The following is a 19,698-nucleotide window of genomic DNA, read 5'->3' as shown; positions in this document are numbered from 1 at the left end:
CCTTGTTCGCTTTGCTAAGTTTAAGAGCTTAAATCCTGTCGAGAGTAAGAGTGGAGTCTGGTATCTGGAGCGAATAGCATAGCATAGCATATTTACTGTTAAATGAGACTGCTAAGTCGTCTCTCTTTAGTCTCGCTTTAGTTTTCCTTTGTATATGTAAAAATGTCTTGAGTCCAGTCATCAGGCCCACAGTGGAGGAAATGTTTTCAGTTTAGAATAGAAGGTGGAATCTGACTAGTTGTGTTTAGCTTAAGTGAGGAGTGAGTGATTTGCTAGTACTGTTTGAACTGTATCTTGTCATTTATGTGAATACAGAATACAAAATAAATGTGGATAATTTAGCAGTTATCGCATTTGTTGTAATGACATAATGGGTGTATTTGCAAAACAGTACTGTGCACAATTCAGATACCACCTTTTAATTTATTTGTGGGGGGAAAAGTCAACACTTCCAAAGTTTGGTTGCATTTTGTGCTTTTCACAATCCAAGCAATCCAAAACTCATTCTGTAATGTTGAGGCCTGGGCTCTGGGGTGGTCAGTCCATTGTTCAGAAAACACAGAGTTCACAGAGTTTTCATTGCTTCAGTTGTGTACAAACTGCTTTCTGAAAGATGTCACATTTTGACTCATTGGTTCATAAAACCTTCCTCCACATATCAGATGTCCCATTTCAGAGTTCTAATGCAAATATTCTCATTTTTTGTCTTCCTTTTCTAAATAATGGCAGCTACACATCCTTTCAGACACATAGCATTGAGTTGTCTTCTCACAGTGGAAGGATGGAGAGAAACCATAGTGATTTTTTTTGGAGATCTGAAGCAAGAGTGAAGCTTAATTTTCTTTCATCTCTTAGAGATGCAAGTTTTAAGTGCTGGTCGTCTGGTGGTGACAGTTTTGGTGGTCTACCAGGACTTGCATGTTTGTTAGAAGTCCCATTTTCTCAATATGTTTTACTTATTTTTCTTTGACTTTCTCCTTCCTCGTGCATTTGGATTATTTTATATCTAATCTCATCAGAAATATCTCTTTAAGCCAATTTAGATGCATATGAGAAAGACAGCTGCAAGCTAAGGTGTGTTTTGGTAGTTTTCTGTTAACACATCTTTTAGTTTCCTTGCTGATGCTGAAAATTGAATAAATGAAAGGGTGGTCTTGTTGGTCTTGCTTGTGCTTAATGTCTCAAACAACTAGTCTGAGAATGCTTTTGTATCTCCACTTTTACCCAGTTTTAAAAAATATGAAAAAGCATAGCAGCTTTATGTAGCCTTATAGTTGAGATGCCTTCAGTCTGGCATCTTCCATGTAGGGATACTACTCATCCTGTGCTGCGCTTGTTCATTAGATCACATGTCATCACAGTACTATTATGCGCATTAAATCGACGTCTCATGTGGACCCACAGTCAGGGGACATCACCAACTGTGCTCTGCTTCCCCCCTCTGTGCATTTTAAACATTGCACCTGTTTAATTTTGAGCAACAGGATAGCATTCAGACATCTGTATATATTTATAGGTATATGAAAGTTCTCTGCGCCTTTATATTCACTATCCATTCAGGTAAGCTGATGATTTAATTTTCAAAATGTGTCTGTTTTTCTTTTCATTGTGTTGAGCAAGCTTTTTGGAGAGGTAAGAAACTCCCTTATGTGTTTTCAATTCAATAATACTGGCCAATAGATGTTTTTCTGGCTATGCTGGTGTTCAAAGCAGGTGCATTTCTTCAGAGATTAGGTGAATTTTATTGTATATTACTATACACAAAGGAGACTGATATGAACATTGGCAGTCCAGTTATTTGTACTTGTAGCTGCCCATTTTGCAACCGGTATGAAAGTCAAGTGTTGGTCTCATTCTCAGTCACTCACTCATACCTGTTGGAAGGCTTTGTCCTCACTGTAGATTATTATGCACAGGTATTGAGCTATTAATGTGGTGATAATCCTCCTGACCTTTTACTTAAGATGGTTACTGGGTCTTTATATAGATATGTGCTAATGACATTTTCTTATTTAGGCTCACTATTATTTACTTGCTAGGGACCATATTACTCAATATTCAATATTAAAATGACTAAAATGGTACAAAGTACCCTCATTATAGACCTACTTTAAATACATATAATCAAATGAAACAGTGAGTATGAACTGGAAGTCTTACAGTTAAATATGTTATAATTGTGTGCAATGATTTGTTCATTATTTCTTTTCATCTTAGAGGAGGGCAGTTTTGTTGCTGTCTTGGTACGTGTAGAGGAGGGGACCAGGGTGCTGAGATAATCAGCTAGTGGCCTGGCTAAATAGGGCTTAGGAATGAGGAGTGTGTTTTTAATAAGAACATAAAGAGCTTGGGTCACAAAGGCCTGGGAGAGGAGACAAGGGGAACAAAGCAGACACGTATCTTCAGTACATGCCCAGCACATCTGTACCTTTTAACTGAAAAGATCTTCAACAAATTGTCTGTTTCCTGCTGATGCAGAAAAGAGGAGTAAGGAGGACAAAGGTGTTGTGGCAGTGGACCCCAGCTTTGCGACTTATCACCTGATCAGTTTTGCATGAGCAGATCCTAGTTCACCTTCAACACTATTAGGGAAACACCTTGCTGATGACAGTCGGATTGGACTCAGGTCGCCCCTGCCGCTGCAGGTGTTTCTCCACACGATTGGGTAGTATTCTACTGTCCTCCGTTTTCTTGAGTTTCAGGATCATGTGCTGCAAATATATTTCTTTCTTTTAGGCAACAATAGGCTTGAACTTTGTTTGAACTTCCTGAGGTGATTACAGGCCAGTACTGGGACAGGGGTGGAATATCCCAAACCCACGATGAGTGTCAAAAGTGAAGATGTGGAGAAATTCCTGGATGGAAACCCAGGCTTTGCTAAGAACTACTTCGCTAAAAAACTCAAACCTGGAGCTGTGGCCTCTGTGATGGGAATCCCAGAGTCCAAGGTGGATTTGGAGTCTTTTAAAGAAATTTCTCAAGTAGAGGAAGGCGAAATGTTCTTTGATTTAATCAAAGACATGCAGGAGAACGTCAACATGGAGAAAGTGATCTTCAAGATCCTGAAGAGAATCAGTGCTCTGATTCATGCCGACCGCTGCAGCTTGTTCATGTACCGTCAGAGAAACGGCATTGCTGAACTGGCCACTCGACTATTCGATGTCAACACTACAGCCAAGCTGGAAGAATGTATGGTACCACCAGACTCAGAGATTGTCTTTCCCCTTGATATTGGCATAGTAGGGCATGTTGCTCAAACCAAAAAACCCATCAATGTCAAGGATGTTAATGAGGTAAGAAATATATTTATATGATTTAGCAAAAAGCTACTTTGGGTACTTGCTTTATATTATCTTTTTTCATAAATTAATCAGTTCAGCGAAAACATGTAAGCAACAATGATCTACGCATACAGGTGCAGTATAGTACATACATATTTTAGGATACCTAAATCCTCTTGACATAATCCATTTATTTCTGAGGATTATTTCACCTGCAGCATTTGTTGGTGTCAGCAAGAATGTTCAATTGAAAAGTGTTTGTGTTTTTACGCAAAAGGTTGTTTGTGCTTCTTTTGTTTTTATTTACCTCTGGTCATTCTGAATCATTAATGAAAATAGTCAAACACGCCTGAACTCCAGACCTATTACATGTCAGGGTAAACATCCTCACTGCCATATAACCATTTATTAACTAGTTCAGCATCGATGTATAATCACGGACACAGCAAACATCTCTTACCACAGCACTGTTTGTGGTAGACGGTTGTGCAGAAGTAAACCCAAGTACACATACTCAGCAGACTATGCACATATCTCAAATGTTTGGACAAATGAACTGATAAAAGTTTTGCTATTTTCCACATTGTGGAATAATAGTGAAGACATTAAAACTACACTCACCTGCCACTTTATTAGGTACAGTTGCTTGTTAACACATTTAGGCGTGTAGAGGTGGTCAAGACAACTTGCTGAAGTGCAGACCGAGCATCAGAACGGGGAAGAAAGGAGATTTAAGGAACTTTGAACGTGGCGTGGTTGTTGGTGCCAGACGGGCTGGTCTGAGTATTTCAGAAACTGCTGATCTACTGGGATTTTCACACACAACCATGTCTAGGGTTTACAGAGAACGGTCCGAAAAAGAGGAAATATCCAGTGAGCGGTCAGTTGTGTGGATGAAAATGCCTTGATGATGTGAGAGGTCAGAGGAGAACGGGTAGACTGGTTCCAGATGATAGAAAGGCAGCAGGAACTCAAATAACCAACCAGAATATCTGAGGAACGTTTCCAACACCTTGTTGAAAGTCTGCCATGAAGAATTAAGGCAGTTCTGAAGGCAAAAGGGGGTCCAACCTTTTACTAGCAAGGTGTACCTAATAATGTGACCAGTGAGCATATGTAATATTTTAGATTTTTCATTGTAGCCCACTTTTACCTTGAAGACAACTTTAAACAGGCTGCCTGAACATCTTGAGGAAGTTTCACATACTAGAACCAATATGTTACACGTAAAAGGAATTTGTCTTGGAGAATACATATGTCTATGACATGCAACAGAACAGACTAGACAAGCACACAGACTAGTAACATAAAGACCTCAAGACCTGCGGATAGATTTGTTGAAATCTATCACCAGCGTGTTTGTATTGTTATAATGAAGTATTGATTAGCCAAACAATACTGAGCTGCCATGAGTAGGAACAAGCATGTAGCATAAATATGGAACAAGCATATGACATAAAATCACTACTTACTGCGTTAATGTTAGTTGTATTTATTGTACAGTCAGTATTTTCTGTGAAAATAAATGCTTACTGCCCAAATAAATAGCTTTTAAATTTTTCTTTTTCTTAGGTGCCAAAAACATTTGGTATGCATTTGTTGCAATGGAAATAATTGTATATAAGAATATTCACTACGTCACTACTTATATCTTAGACACAAATTTTAGATTAGATCAAAATATCTTCAAAAACGATGAAAAACCTCTTTTCAATCAGGTATGTCCAAACTTTTGACTGGTTTTATATTGTATGTGCACAGGGTTAAGATATGAGATTTGCTGCATTCATTCGCAGTTAAACTTTCAAACTTTGAAGCCTTAATGTTACCTTAGTAGTACAATAGTATTTATCAAAGGTACATAGACATGTGATTAGCATTATTAATGATTTTTTTGATAAAACTTTTGTTAATCATTCCAGAGCAGCCACTTCAGCTCCTTTGTTGACGAACTGACAGAGTACACTACACGCAACGTCTTGGCTGCACCAGTCATGAACGGAAAGGATGTAGTGGCAGTCATCATGGCCATCAATAAGACCACTGGACCCTATTTCACAGACGAGGATGAGGATGTGAGTCACCGTCCACCACTTAATGCCCCCCAAAACAACGCTCTGTAACGTATATCTGCTGTATCTGATTATGATGCTGAAGTATGCCATGTGCTCAGATTCACCATGCATGAGCTACTATGTTCTTTGTTTAAAAGCAGATTTATTTAAAGTGGACGCTGCATGCCATATTATATATTATCTGCATAATTTGAAGACGGATATCAGAAAAGCTGTAGGCTAGTGCACAAATGCATTGTTTGGTTAAGAAAAAAAAAACCTTTATAGCCTGGCAATCATTTGGAGGCCATTTCAATGGACTACTGTCAGTTCTCTGTTATGTGTGTTGGTACAGTGCATTATGGGAGGGGGGGTATTACCCTACTGCCCTTCTTAAGCTGGACAACAAGCAAAGGCTTACACATCTCTGGAGGTTTATAAGATATCTGTGAAGTAAATCTGTTATAAAGGTCAGACACATAAATATGGTGTTGTCCAGTAAAGCTCTGGCCATTCCAAACGCTGCTTATTCACACCTTAAAAACATTCATTTACACTAATTCATTCCTCACATGTTGCACCAACATATTACTGTACGTTTGTGTTTAAATATGCTGTATTTCATGTTGAATGTATATAGATGATATTTAAAGTCTTTTCCATGTTCAAGCTGTTCTTTAAATCTTTCTTTACAGCTTTTTTTAAAGTATCTGAAAGTTGGTACTTTGAACTTGAAGATTTACCACCTGAGCTACCTGCATAACTGTGAGACACGTAAAGGGCAGGTGAGTGTGTGAGTGTGTCCTCTTGGATATCATATGTGCAGCTGCACTAATGTTGCCCAGAATAAGATATTTGAAATCTTTGATTCTCCTCTGTGAACAGCTGCTCTTGTGGTCTGCTAACAAAGTCTTTGAAGAGCTCACAGACATTGAGCGTCAGTTTCACAAAGCTCTGTACACAGTGCGGGCGTACCTCAACTGTGACCGGTACTCTGTGGGTCTGCTGGATATGACTAAGGAAAAGGTACAATTTAACAGTATGAGGAATAAACACACACGACTTTTCCATGTGTTAACCCATACCTACACATTACATAATGAATTACATTTACATGCTGTTTATGTTCTGCATTGACAGGCTTGTGTCTGCACTTTTTCTGTTTGTTTCAATGTCCAACAATGACAGAAACACGGCAGGACTGTATACCCAATGCATTTTCATGAAATTTAAATTATAATATGTCCGACTTGTAAACACAAATATGGTATTGAGTGAAAGCTTAGCATCCACACTTTTGACAGACCCTGTCTGTGTGTTTTGAGGCGTAGACTGAGAAATAATAAATCTAAAATTATACACGCTTTTATCATCACCGGCAATAATCTCAACTTCTAAGGATTAAATACCCTTTCACCAAAAACATTTGTCAAAGTTTATGCCAGAATCATACTTCTCTACTCCTGTATTAATGCATTTCTCTCGTGTGCTCTTGAACAGGAATTTTTTGACATCTGGCCTGTGCTGATGGGAGAGCAGGCACCGTACTCTGGGCCTGTGACTCCAGATGGGAGGGTACGTGTCTGAGCGGCTTTTGTAGCTGGATGATTCACTTGCACCTAAGCTTGTCAAATGTCCTGAAGACTTGTTTATTTGTTCTTACAGGAAATCAACTTCTACAAGGTTATTGACTACATTTTGCACGGGAAAGAGGAAATCAAAGTCATACCGTAAGTTTTTGCCTTTTGTTGCTCACTCTCCGGAGGTCTGGTAGAAGGATCGAAATGACTTAAAAGCATCTTCAAAAATTTAAATAAATAAATAAATTTCATGATATCACTGGTGTAAGAACAAAATCTCTTCAAAATGGTAAAATCACAGGAGAAGGAAAAACATTCTTAGCTCTGAATGGAAGATAAGGTAATCAGGTTTTATTTTAATTAATTTTAGAGCAGTTCTACAAGTCTATTTAGCATTAAAAGTTCACAAAATGTTTTGTCAGAACAAAAAGTTTTTGTTCTGACAACAATATATAAACTTATCAGTGGAATCTAAATGGCTGAGATATATATATATATATATATATATATATATATATATATATATATATATATATATTTGGGGGTTTTTTTGTTTGTTTGTTTGTTTGTTTGTTTACAGAAATCCACCTGCAGACCACTGGGCACTGGTCAGTGGGCTACCCACTTACGTAGCAGAGAGTGGTTTTGTAAGTGTTGTGCCTTTGCTTTTTTTACAGTATATTCATTAGGTCTGAAAGTCACATTGTAATGCTGTGTATGATTTTTCTATTTTGTGTTTAAGATTTGCAATATCATGAATGCAGCAGCAGAGGAAATGTTCACCTTTCAGGTAGCAATCCATGGTTTCTACCGAAAATCTATATTTTAAATTTTACTTAGCATCTAAAATAGCAAAATGTGAACTTCAGAGTTCACGAGTCTTCGTCTATACCAAACATTTGTCTCCTTCTGATGTAGACTGAACCTCTTGATGACAGAGGCTGGACCATTAAAAATGTGCTGTCTCTACCAATCGTCAATAAGAAGGAAGAAATAGTGGGAGTGGCAACTTTCTATAACAGAAAAGACGGCAAGCCATTTGATGAACAGGATGAACAACTAATGGAGGTATTGTTTTTTGGTTGACCAACACAGAATCCCCAGTTTAGAAACTATGTTTGCTTTTAGAGAATCAGTCTCTGGGTGATTAACCAGTCAGAATAAATCGCTTACTGCATGTGCATGCCAATAAGACTCTGATTTAACAAATGATCTTTATTTAGGCTTTGACCCAGTTCCTGGGCTGGTCAGCACTCAACCCGGACACCTACGATAAGATGAATAAACTGGAGAACAGAAAGGATATTGCCCAGGACATGGTCTTGTACCACGTCAAGTGTCGAGATGATGAGATTCAGAATGTCCTTGTAAGTCTTTGAATCAGTTGCATTTGCTTTATCTAATAATGCAGACAAATAGACTTTGATTCCATTTTTGAACATTATAGAAAACCAGGGAGATTTATGGGAGAGAACCAAGAGACTGTGAAGAGGATGAACTTTGGCAGATCCTGGTATGTACACGCTGTTAAACCTCACAGTCTACATTTAAAATTCTAATTATATAGATATTTATTTGCAATGTTAAGATGGTAGCACCCTGAAATGGTACAGCAAAAAAGAGAAAATTGGTCAATCCACAATTTACATCAGTACATTCACTTTTAATGAATTATAAGCAAAATGTATTGTAAACAAACTGTTGACTCCTTTATCCGTTATCTTTGCCTATAGAAAAAAGAACTTCCAGGGCCAACCAAATTTGAGATCTATGAGTTCCGGTTTTCAGACTTCGACTGCACTGAAATGGACCTGGTGATGTGTGGGATCCAAATGTACTACGAAGTTGGAGTGGTCAAGAAATTCCAGATCCCTCAGGAGGTCAGTGTTCGCACTAGTTAGGAGACTCAAATGACACTACGCAACTAAATGCTTACTGTATTCCTGTCAGTGAAGAAAATTAATGAAGAACTTGGGTAGTAATGCTTTGTTTGTTTTAACTATTAGGTTCTAGTGCGCTTCATGTACTCAGTCAGCAAAGGCTACAGGCGGATAACCTACCACAACTGGCGCCATGGCTTCAATGTTGGACAAACCATGTTCACACTACTGACGGTAGGAACCTCTTCTCTTACATCACCAATGCATTGCAATGTAATAGTTTTTAAAATGTTTTTGCATCTACTCTAAATTCAAGAGAAGCTACAATAAAAGCTACATTTATAGTGTGTTATTTGTGGAGTCAGACAGGGAAGCTGAAGCGGTACTACACAGATTTGGAGGTCATGGCCATGATCACAGCTGGTTTCCTGCACGATATCGATCACAGAGGCACCAATAATCTCTACCAAGTCAAGTGAGTTAATAACTCTCACTGCAGAACTTGATTTACAGAACAATTTTAATTATATGTAGCAGTTGTTCAGAGTACATATAAGACGGGCGATCTTCTAAGAATTTATCATTTCTTTTTGTATTTGTTTTCTTCGTGTTCAGATCTCAAAATCCACTAGCGAAGCTGCATGGCTCCTCCATTCTGGAGAGGCATCACTTAGAATTTGGCAAGTTTTTGCTTGCAGATGAGGTAAGAGTTTGCATCTTAAATAAATAATGCTCTCCTGCTTTGAAGTAACTGAGAAACCATCATAACCACATAGCCAAAAGGACTGATCTTGACCTTTCGCATTTCTCCCCAGTCTTTAAACATTTTTCAAAACCTCAACAGAAGACAGACAGAGCATGTTTTCCACCTCATCGATATTGCCATTATCGCAACTGACCTTGCCTTGTACTTCAAGTGAGTTATCATTATTCGACCAGTATTAATTTTTCAAAGTATAATTTGCTCTTGTACCTATAGTGTGGTTCGCTCTCTGTTAACAGGAAGAGGACGATGTTCCAGAAAATTGTGGATCTCTCAGAGACGTATGAGGATGAGAAGAAATGGGTTGATTTTATGTCTCTGGAAACAACAAGGAAGGAGATTGTAATGTGAGAGTAAACCATTTAAAGTTGCATGAAGCTCTCTAGGAGACAAATGTGGCAAACTGTAAAGTAGTTCCACATTCCTGATTGAAAGTAATAAAGGCTTTCAGTGTAGGCTTGTTTATAAGCATCTGTTATCATCCCACTGAACAAACAGGGCAATGATGATGACAGCTTGTGATCTGTCGGCCATCACTAAGCCATGGGAAGTTCAGAGCAAGGTGAGCGCTGACAGGGTTTATTGTCTATTGTAGAGTAATATAGCATAACAAAGTCTTGGAGCTCATGTACATGACTCTTTGACTCTCCCCAGGTGGCCCTCTCTGTTGCAGCAGAATTTTGGGAGCAGGGTGACTTGGAGAGGACTGTTCTTGAACAGCAACCAATTGTAAGGACTTTTTGGTTTGGCCATTTCTTATGTCTATGTAGGCTAACTTACGTTGAAGCAGTACACTCAAGTCTGATTCTGGAGTATACTTATCCTACATTTATCATTTATTCATTTATCCTACATTTTATCTTTAGCCCATGATGGATCGGAACAAAGCAGCAGAATTACCCAAGCTTCAGTGTGGTTTCATAGACTTTGTGTGCACTTTTGTCTACAAGGTAAGGTGTAGCAGTGTTCTTTAACTATGATTATACTGCATGAATTGTGTTATCCTCTGCATCCGAGTAGTAAATACACCTTGATGGGCCAAAGGCCAATGTCACATTACATGAACTTCTCCTGTGCAGGAGTTCTCTCGTTTCCACCCATCCATCCAGCCCATGTTTGATGGCATCCTGAACAACAGAAAAGAGTGGAAGGCCTTGCAGGAGGCATATGAAGCAAAGTTGAAGGCAGCTGAAGAAGCAGCCAAGGCAAAGCAGGAGGCTGCAGCAGCCAAACATGGTTTGAATAATATATTACATTTTATCAGTGAAACTAAACTTCTGAATAAACAGGACCTGTGTTTTTGTTAAGTACTTATTGTCTATTCTTCTTCTACAGGTACTAATAATAATGCCAGTGGAGGTTCTTCAGGATCCAAAACCTGCTCAATCTGCTAAAACTAAGGGACCACTTGGAAGGGTAACAGCCACTAAAGGCATGGGGGAGGGGGGGTGGGCCTCACCCCAGAACACAGGGACCCAGGAAAAAGAATAAGGGGGCCACACATTTTCAATGCATCATATACTATCAATAAGCCTCAATCAGGGGTGTCAAACTGGGGTCCTTCTGAGCCACAGATCTGCAGAGATTAGCCTTCTGCCTCATTAAACACCACTGATTCAACTCTTCAGCTGATTAACAAGGCCTTCATGAACTGAAGTCAGAATTCAGAAGAGGGAAAATGGTCATCTCTTCAGAGCTGTGGCCCGGAGGGAATCCAGCTTGACCGTTCTGCTTTAGACTAAATAGGGCCTGACACCAAATTCTTTTAAAAATTAAGTTTGGCTCCTATTTGTATCATTGTTTTCTGTTAGCATGTTTATGTTTTGGCTTAGTTAAATCTGTTTTGTTGAGTAATTACCTCTTGTGATGTCACTGGGCAAAGTCTAGTATTCATAAGGTATATTTTAAAGGGAAATTCAGTTTGGATTGTGCATATTATAGATGGGTTGCACTTAATCTCCATCACAATGCAATAACGGGTGATATACCTGTTGATTCATTTTGTTTGGAGACAAATTTAAAGTTTTGAAATCAACTGTGATAACTGTGGTTTGATACTTCTTGTCACTGAAAATGAGTTACTGTACCAGTACAGTCACTCTTATTTGTACAAGTTTGTCACATAGTCTCTAGATCCACTTAATTTATCCAAAGTATGAATGTAATTCCGTGTCAGTAATTGAAATTCAAGATGTAGAATAACTATAATCTGGAAAATGAATGCTGTATCTGTGATTACTTCCCACTACCCGTTATCCCAACGGCATTCCACATACATATTTGGGTCACAGAATGCATAATACTGAACACTGTCCTTCCTGAAGTGACCAAACATTAAACATAAAATGGGCAGTGGCTAATGGACATGTAATACGTGCTTTGTTTGCATGAAGGTCTGTATGTACGAAGATAAAAGCATCAGTAGTATCAGATTCTATGTTGCACTTATGTTCTGTTTAGACCACCTGAGAGACCTGCAATTTGAACATTTATTTCCATCATTATTTACATCAGGTGCTAGAATTCTTCTGCTTTGCTGAAGAAAACACTTGATGTTTCCCCTTGTAAGACATGAAATTGGAGGGAATACTGATGCCAGTGGCCTTGAAACCATACATCTAATGAATTCTCAGCTAACCTCTGATGACACAAAACCTGTGGATGTTACAGCTATCCGTAATGATATAGCAAGAGTATTCAGAAAGGGGTATGATGTGGATTTTGTGTGATCTTTACAGAGGAAGGAAGTGTCTTTCTTCCATTAGCTGTCTATGAGACAGTCTCAGAAAATCAAGACAGCAGTGTCTCCATTCTGTACATAAACATGTAGGTGAGATAGACTTTAGAATGAGAGAATGTCACTGGAGTACACTGTAAAGCACCTGAATTATGGCAGTAATTTTTGCTATTTAAAGTTCGCTGCTTTGATTGCGCATATGCAACACTAGTTGCCTAAAGGGAAATCAAGTCAAACTGTCTCATATATATATATATATATATATATATATATATATATATATATATATATATATATATATATATATATAAAATACATACACACACACAAAACAAGACAGTGTAGAACTGGTCTCAACTTTGTGATTAATTTGTCATTGTATTGCTTTTAAGATACTGCCCCACCCCACTCCAACATGTTTGATAACTCACCCTGTAAAGCTGTTTCTGTATGCTTTCCACCAAGAAGAATTAAAGTACGTATTTTTATGAACAACCTTTTTTTTTTTGCTTAATGGTCAGCTGCTCTGTGAAGTGGGAGGAAAAGTATGGATTTAAGATTTAATCCAAGCCATAAATTCATGTCACTATTTTTGATGTTCCATTTCCACCAGTCCTTTAATTAGCTTGTCATGTCACAGCTGTTTATGAGCAGTGACTCACTCCTTAATAAAGCCTCTTATCTTATACAAACTATCAGCAGTTTCCACCCCTCTAGCTCAGTGCTTGCCTGCCTGTAACTTGCTAAGGTTACTTTAGTAAGTGTAGCTCTAGTCTTGCCCTCTAGGAATTTCCTTATAAAGAAAATAACACACTCACGCTTGGACGCTGTGCTTGTGTTGCTTCTGTCATTTCACGTGTCTGTTTTGTTATTGTGTTGATTCATTGCCCCCGGTGAAATATGTACATTCTCTAAATAGGTTTTTTTTTTTTTCATTTAAATCAAAGTTTGTTATTCATTTCCAGCAATATAAACGACTGGAACGGGAACAGTTTAGACCACCGAAAGCCTAGTTGGGTAAAACCTGCAGTGAGTGGTGTTGTACAAACTCAGCACTTTCTCGTATTGGACTGTGACCTGAATCCCTGGATTTATGCTAAACCATGTGTGGCTTACACAACTGCACTCTTTAAACCTCAGTGTAGTAACGCTGAAGGACAAGGATAATGGACGTACGGTTCCTTTTATTAGAATCTTTCACTGTTTCTTAATGATTTACACTACAGAAGCAGGAGTTCAGAACATAGGGACTCGAATAGCGATAGGACATTAAGTCTTAATGCTCATACAGTCTGTTAAAGAAAAGATGACCAGTTCAGAATAAAATCACTTTGTTTCCCATTCCCTCAATTTAAGCTGTGGAGCTAAAGTACTGAGAAAATTAAATGAGTAGAAAAATTATCTGCTGCATTAAAGTGCCCATATCCTACAACCTCCTTTTTGCCTGACATCCACTTATAACATTTGTGTCGCTTGACATGCAGAACAATGTCGTTATTCATTTTCCACCCTTTCGTTATCCCTCAGATTTAGACAGGCTGCTTTTGTTACTGTGCCTTTGAGACTAGTATATGTGAATGATCTCGGGTTTGATTGGCCTCGAGGTATTCTGCTTCATTCAAAAAGCAATCCAAGAAGCGCTCTTTACATCATGAGTGTGAATGAGCTCGAGGCTGAACAGATGGGTATATGACCGTTTGTGTGACATCACAAAAAGAATTCAAGTGGGCGGTTTTTTGCGCCTATAACTCACTGACATGGTGCTTTCCGGTTCTGGATGGTTGTATCAGGTGGTTTGCTAGTAAGTACAACTAAACTCTGTTTGGGTGCTCGTTCAGAAATGGACGAACTGATGAAGGTCCAGACAATACATATCTAGATTCTCCTGTGCTAAAAAGCACACAGATCTAATTTAAGTGCTTCAGGAATATTTTCTCACTACAAGTTTAGCATCTTTCACTTGTGCAAAAGGTGAAAGGCTGTGGTATTTGTCCCATCTCGTAAACCTGTGTATCCTGTTGTAAATATGACTTTGTTGGCCATTCAAGTGCAATCAACAAAGTGTGAAATCTGGCATTTATGGTTTCCAACGCCACTCAAATGCATCAGAAAACTGTCGTTTGTTTAAAGTGTTTGAACTTATTTTGATCCATGTGTGTTAAGCGTGAGTAAAACAGACAACGCAAATACTTTTGATGCTTTTATTGAAAAATAGAGGTAATATAATTACACTTAAACTCTGTAGTGCAGGGCATGACTGAGGAGACTGAAGTGGCGATTCATTTCAGAATGCTCTCAGAGTCGGCTGCAAAGAGAAAGACAGAGTTAGTCTTGGTTTAGCCGTGTGGCACCAAGGCCTGCAGGTGGGATTTATATCATCCATCAGCTTCCACATGGTGGCACTGTCTGTGTGCTAAAAGGTCTGACAACTGGGAGTTGATTTCAGTGCCATTTCATTTGCCGTCATTTGGATTTTTTCCATTCACAATACTAAAATCCTTATGCTTTAGCTTATTCTTATTCATTTTAAACTAATGAACATTTATACATGCCCAGAATGTGTATTAGCACCAGGTAAGGTTACAACTGCCTGCCAGGATGTTGAATTTTACACTAAGCAGACCCAAAGTGTTCCACTTTGTGTTCAGAAAACAGAAAGCACCCTAACTCACATCCTTCACCCGTAAAAAGACGATTCTTCAAGAGTTTAGAAAACAAGACCCGTTTCGGTACTATAATCAAAGCCTTTTCAAAAAGGTCCTATATAGAACCATCTACAGCACATTCTCCGTCAGTCTGAAGAACTCTTTCACAACATAAAGAACCATTTAATCATGCAAAGGGTTCTACGAGTGTTCATGCTTCTACATAGAACAACTTTCTTCACTAAAGAATCACTGAATGGCCACCTTTTTATAGAATGCATCTTAATGAGTTTGAGAGTAAACAGCAACAAACCCAACACACCTTCAGCCAGCTGTTTGTAGATTCTCTCCTGCTCCTCCCTCAGTTTCTTCTCTGCCTCTTCAACGCGCCTCTCCTCGGCAGCAATGGGCTTCAGGTAATCTTTAGATAATAAGAATATTTATAAAACAGGTATACTGTTACCTAACTTCGCAGAACTGGACCAAAATTACGGCACATAATACTTGTGGTCCAGCACTGGTAGAGTCCACATATTGACTGAACACCATCACAGGCCATCAAATACCTGTACACTGAGAACAATACATAATCAAGGGCCTCACCATATCTCTGCTTTCCATAGATTATTCCCACCAGCAAGGCGGACCATCTTGCAGTCTGAAATTAGCCAGAGAGACCATCTATTACTGAGATCTCGCCACAGGTCACCTGTCTGCCTAGTCATGGAGCTAGACATAGACTAGCTGCTGGCCAGATAACCTCTCCACACTTTCCACATTAGGAAGACGCGTTAGCGTTAGCTGGGGAGGAAACAGCGGCAGAGTAATTCAGCGTTCAGTGTCAGGGGTCTAGTTTTGGACGCCAGCATCACCTCTGAATGATGTAAGCAAGCAACTGGGCAACCAGCACAGGCCAGGCAGCCAGCACAGACGAGCTAATTAGCCTAGTGATTCATTCAGTGACACGAAGATAAAAAGCTCGGCTAAACAGTTTTCAGTCTCCTGCCGGACGGGCGAGGTGTATTAATCTCTTGAGTACCACAATTAGTTTACTGTCAAATAACGTCCAGCGTCGTCTGCTCGCTAAATTAGCTTCCCTAAGCTAATAGTAGCCATCACCGCTGACCTTCTGACGCTTAGCTTTAGCATACAGCTACTGCGGTTAGCTACTGTGGTTAGCCTTGAATGAATGAAGGTCGCGTTGATTCAAATGAAGGACTGGCTCGTAAAACTGCTGTAGCTGCACTACTATGGCTGTCATTTTCTCGGGTGGTATGAAATTACCTTGATAAGCGGCGAAACCTGGACAGGAGGGACCATGGTGGCTAGCTAGCGCTGTTGAAGCTGAAGCTGTAACGGGCGGGCGGGCGGACAGACAGACGGACAGACAGCAGGGGCGCAGTAATCCTGTTAGACTCTGTGGTGGAAGATATTTCCACCTCTAACCTTCGCGTAATCAGAGGTGGAGGTTTAAGCAAAGCGGCCTAAATCCCCTAAAATCAAGCAAAAGTACTGCTACGTCACTCATTCAACTCGTCTAACGAGGACGCGTAGCTGCCAAAGTAACTACGTTAAAGGGGAAATCCACCCGTTTTTCAAAATTCTGACAAAAAGAGCGACGTAAACAAACCAACCAACAATCAGAAAAGTAACTAATGGAAATATTTTGATTCCAAATACATGGCATACATTAGCATGTATTAAATGTCACTTATACAGCCTTATATAACTTATATGTAGATATATGTATGTGGCATGCCAGCTTGTTTAAAATGGGACATTTCCAAATGGGACATTTCCATATATCAGCATATACAGACATACACGTGTAACCCGTACGTATGACGATGTATGATAGAAAACATTCACATATGAATGGCTCATATTATTCATGCATGCTAGTTTCATGTTATATAAGGTTTTCATGCATCTTCTTTGTTTCTTCAACACACTTCCCCATGAAGTGAAAAGGAGTATAATAGCTATTGAACACTAAAACGTGCTCAGTGTAACATGCAATAAAATCATTAAAACACCAAATACATGAAATATTCGAAATATTATAGTAATAGTAATATTCAAAAGCAAGCAGATCAAAGGAATAGTAGCACTATTTACTGGGATAGATTCAACCATGAATCAGACATGATCTATATATTACGCATAATATGTATTCACCCACCTATCAGACATATACACTCACTGGCCACTTTATTAGGTGCACCTTGCTAGTAAAAGGTTGGACCCCCTTTTGCCTTCAGAACTGCCTTAATTCTTCATGGCAGACTTTCAACAAGGTGTTGGAAACGTTCCTCAGAGATTCTGGTTGGTTATTTGAGTTCCTGCTGCCTTTCTATCATCTGGAACCAGTCTGCCCATTCTCCTCTGACCTCTCACATCAACAAGGTATTTTCGTCCACACAACTGACCGCTCACTGGATATTTCCTCTTTTTCGGACCGTTCTCTGTAAACCCTAGAGATGATTGTGTGTGAAAATCCCAGTAGATCAGCAGTTTCTGAAATACTCAGACCAGCCCGTCTGGCACCAACAACCACGCCACGTTCAAAGCCCCTTAAATCCCCTTTCTTCCCCGTTCTGATGCTCGGTCTGCACTTCAGCAAGTTGGCTTGACCAACTCTACACGCCTAAATGCACTGAGTTGCGGCCGTGTGATTGGCTGATTAGCTATTTGTGTTAACAAGCAATTGAAAGTGGCTGGTGAGTGTATACATAATCAATATTAATTAATATTCTATACATTTTGTTTATTCAAATATTAACACTTTTCTCAGCAAATAAACACAAATAGATAGATTTTGAAAATGTGTCTTGGGTGTCTAAGACTTTCACACAGTAATATATATATACAGTACATATAGATAGTACATATCATATAAATACATATATAGGATGACTAAATACATCCATTTGTGGATAAATAAATGTCAATTAGTCCTCAAAGTCCATTGGGGTACACTCTGAAACAGTAAATACTTCAAATAGCGTTTTGTTACAGTTATTTTTAAAGTAGACATGAGATATCTGGCACGAGTGTGGGATGAGGGACAGCTGTTGGCCTGCTCTCTTGCTAAATTTAAGATATGACAAGCATTAAATGACAATGTTTGGGAATTTACTTCTGAACCCTGAGAAATAGAGCAGAAGACATATAACACAGTACTGTGTGTTTACTGAAATGGGCCCAGCTTTACTTTATACAATACAACCAGTGACTGTGTTGCATTCAGCTGTGTTTTAGTGAAGTTTTATCACAAAACAAATAACAGAAAGTCTGTCTATGTGGCAGCCTGTGACAGAAGTGCAGTAGCAGTGGCTCTAAATAGAACAATGAGGTACTCCTTCTGGCATGTGGCAGTAAGATCACAAAAATACTACCAGCTTGTTTTGGCATATGACTGCACTTGCGTGGTCATCGCACTCTGGTACAAGGATGACACATAGTGTCAAGCTGCAAAGCTGGAATGCTGCTGGAACTTTCCAGCCCAGAATATAAAAGCGCAGCGCTGCGCTTGCTGAGACAGAAGCAGCACGACAGCCGAGCAGCTACGATCAGCACAGCCACTGAGAGCAACCAAAGATGCTTTGCCCAAGCACACTTCAGTCTCCGCTCAGCCCCTTCATGGACTTCCACTGGCCTGTACGCAGTCTCTGGCCAGAGACGAGGCCTCTCTTCTTCCAAATCGAGCAGGAGATGATGAGGCACATGCAAGAGATGAGGCACAACTTGGAGTTCATGGAGCGCCTCCACAGGAAGATCTTCGACGAGATCGACCATGTCCCTGCCTCTGTAACTTTCAAGCCCATCTCATTCCAGGTGGGAAAAGAAGGCGACCGCTTTGCGCTGACACTGGACGCTAAAGAATTCTCCCCAGAGGAGCTGTCCGTCAAGCAAGTGGGAAAGAAGCTGCGAGTGAGCGGGAAGACCGAGAAAAAGCAGGACGATGGCAAAGGATCCTACTCATACAGATGCCAGGAATTCCGGCAGGAGTTTGACCTTCCAGAAGGTGTCAATCCTGAGTCAGTGACCTGCTCTTTAAATAACGGTCAGCTGCAGATACAGGCGCCCAGAGAGAGCTCTCCAGGTGAGAAGGAGAGAGTGGTGCCCATTACATACACTCCTGCTGTGAAGAGCCCTCCTCAGAGTCCACAGCCTCAGGCACAAGATGCCCTGGAAGACTCCCCTAAGAACTGAACTCAGCACCTTCGGTCTGGCTGAAAATGAACCTGTAGTTCTGTTCGATGTGCACACCTAATTTATTATCCGTACTGTAGCTGTATTCCAGGTGGTTGTTAGTCTGTCTTTGTTTTAAGTTCATAAGATTCATTGTGCTAACCCCTACTACAGCTGCAGCAGATTGAATGTACTGTTAATTATGGAGGCGGTGGGGTCTGACTGTGAAAGATACCTGAATGTTTTTTCACTGAAATCATTGGATTACTAACTTTGTACAATATTAAAGTCTTTTTAAATGACTTTAAGTCATTCTTTTGAGAAGTGTTCAAAGTGAGCTGTTATCTTTTCATTTGTTACCTGCAAGAGACCCGTAACTCTCCCTGTCCATCGTCCATTTGAGGGGATGAGTCAACCCTTTTCTTAAAAATTCTAAAAACCTACAATTTTAAAATACCACCACACACAATAGAATACCTTAGATTTAAAGTAGAAACAAAGATCAAATAGAAATAGCAATTAGTTGTTTAGTATGGTAGATTGTTTATAGTCTTGGAGCAGTTT

General features: G+C 39.5%; 2 protein-coding genes and 1 long non-coding RNA gene across 3 annotated transcripts; 2 read left to right on the top strand and 1 right to left on the bottom strand.

The window, feature by feature from the left end:
- Positions 1-2,347: 2,347 nt before the first annotated feature.
- On the top strand, positions 2,348-11,918 carry pde6b (phosphodiesterase 6B, cGMP-specific, rod, beta). Its single transcript, XM_017713749.2, has 22 exons — positions 2,348-3,293; positions 5,204-5,356; positions 6,031-6,120; positions 6,221-6,361; positions 6,836-6,910; positions 7,001-7,065; positions 7,496-7,562; positions 7,658-7,705; positions 7,834-7,983; positions 8,139-8,282; positions 8,363-8,428; positions 8,649-8,795; positions 8,922-9,029; positions 9,161-9,270; positions 9,411-9,498; positions 9,611-9,711; positions 9,798-9,905; positions 10,057-10,120; positions 10,213-10,287; positions 10,425-10,508; positions 10,638-10,794; positions 10,894-11,918. Exons 1-22 carry the CDS (start codon positions 2,823-2,825, stop codon positions 10,950-10,952), a joined length of 2,571 nt encoding a protein of 856 aa, XP_017569238.1. The 5' UTR covers positions 2,348-2,822; the 3' UTR covers positions 10,953-11,918.
- Positions 11,919-14,482: 2,564 nt separating this feature from the next.
- Positions 14,483-16,485, bottom strand: LOC108436660. Its single transcript, XR_001858541.2, has 4 exons — positions 16,225-16,485; positions 15,544-15,598; positions 15,263-15,361; positions 14,483-14,600 (listed from the first exon to the last, which is right to left on the bottom strand). It is a non-coding gene; the product is annotated as an uncharacterized LOC108436660 (long non-coding RNA).
- A 1,981-nt stretch (positions 16,486-18,466) lies between these two features.
- Positions 18,467-19,455, top strand: LOC108436651 (heat shock protein, alpha-crystallin-related, b11). The gene has a single exon (XM_017713271.2). It carries the CDS (start codon positions 18,541-18,543, stop codon positions 19,153-19,155), a length of 615 nt encoding a protein of 204 aa, XP_017568760.2. The 5' UTR covers positions 18,467-18,540; the 3' UTR covers positions 19,156-19,455.
- Positions 19,456-19,698: the final 243 nt, after the last annotated feature.

This window comes from Pygocentrus nattereri, chromosome 16, assembly GCF_015220715.1.
Source record: "Pygocentrus nattereri isolate fPygNat1 chromosome 16, fPygNat1.pri, whole genome shotgun sequence".
NCBI lineage: Eukaryota > Metazoa > Chordata > Actinopteri > Characiformes > Serrasalmidae > Pygocentrus > Pygocentrus nattereri.
Note: the sequence above shows the minus strand (reverse complement) of the source record. Positions and strands in the feature narration are given on the sequence as shown.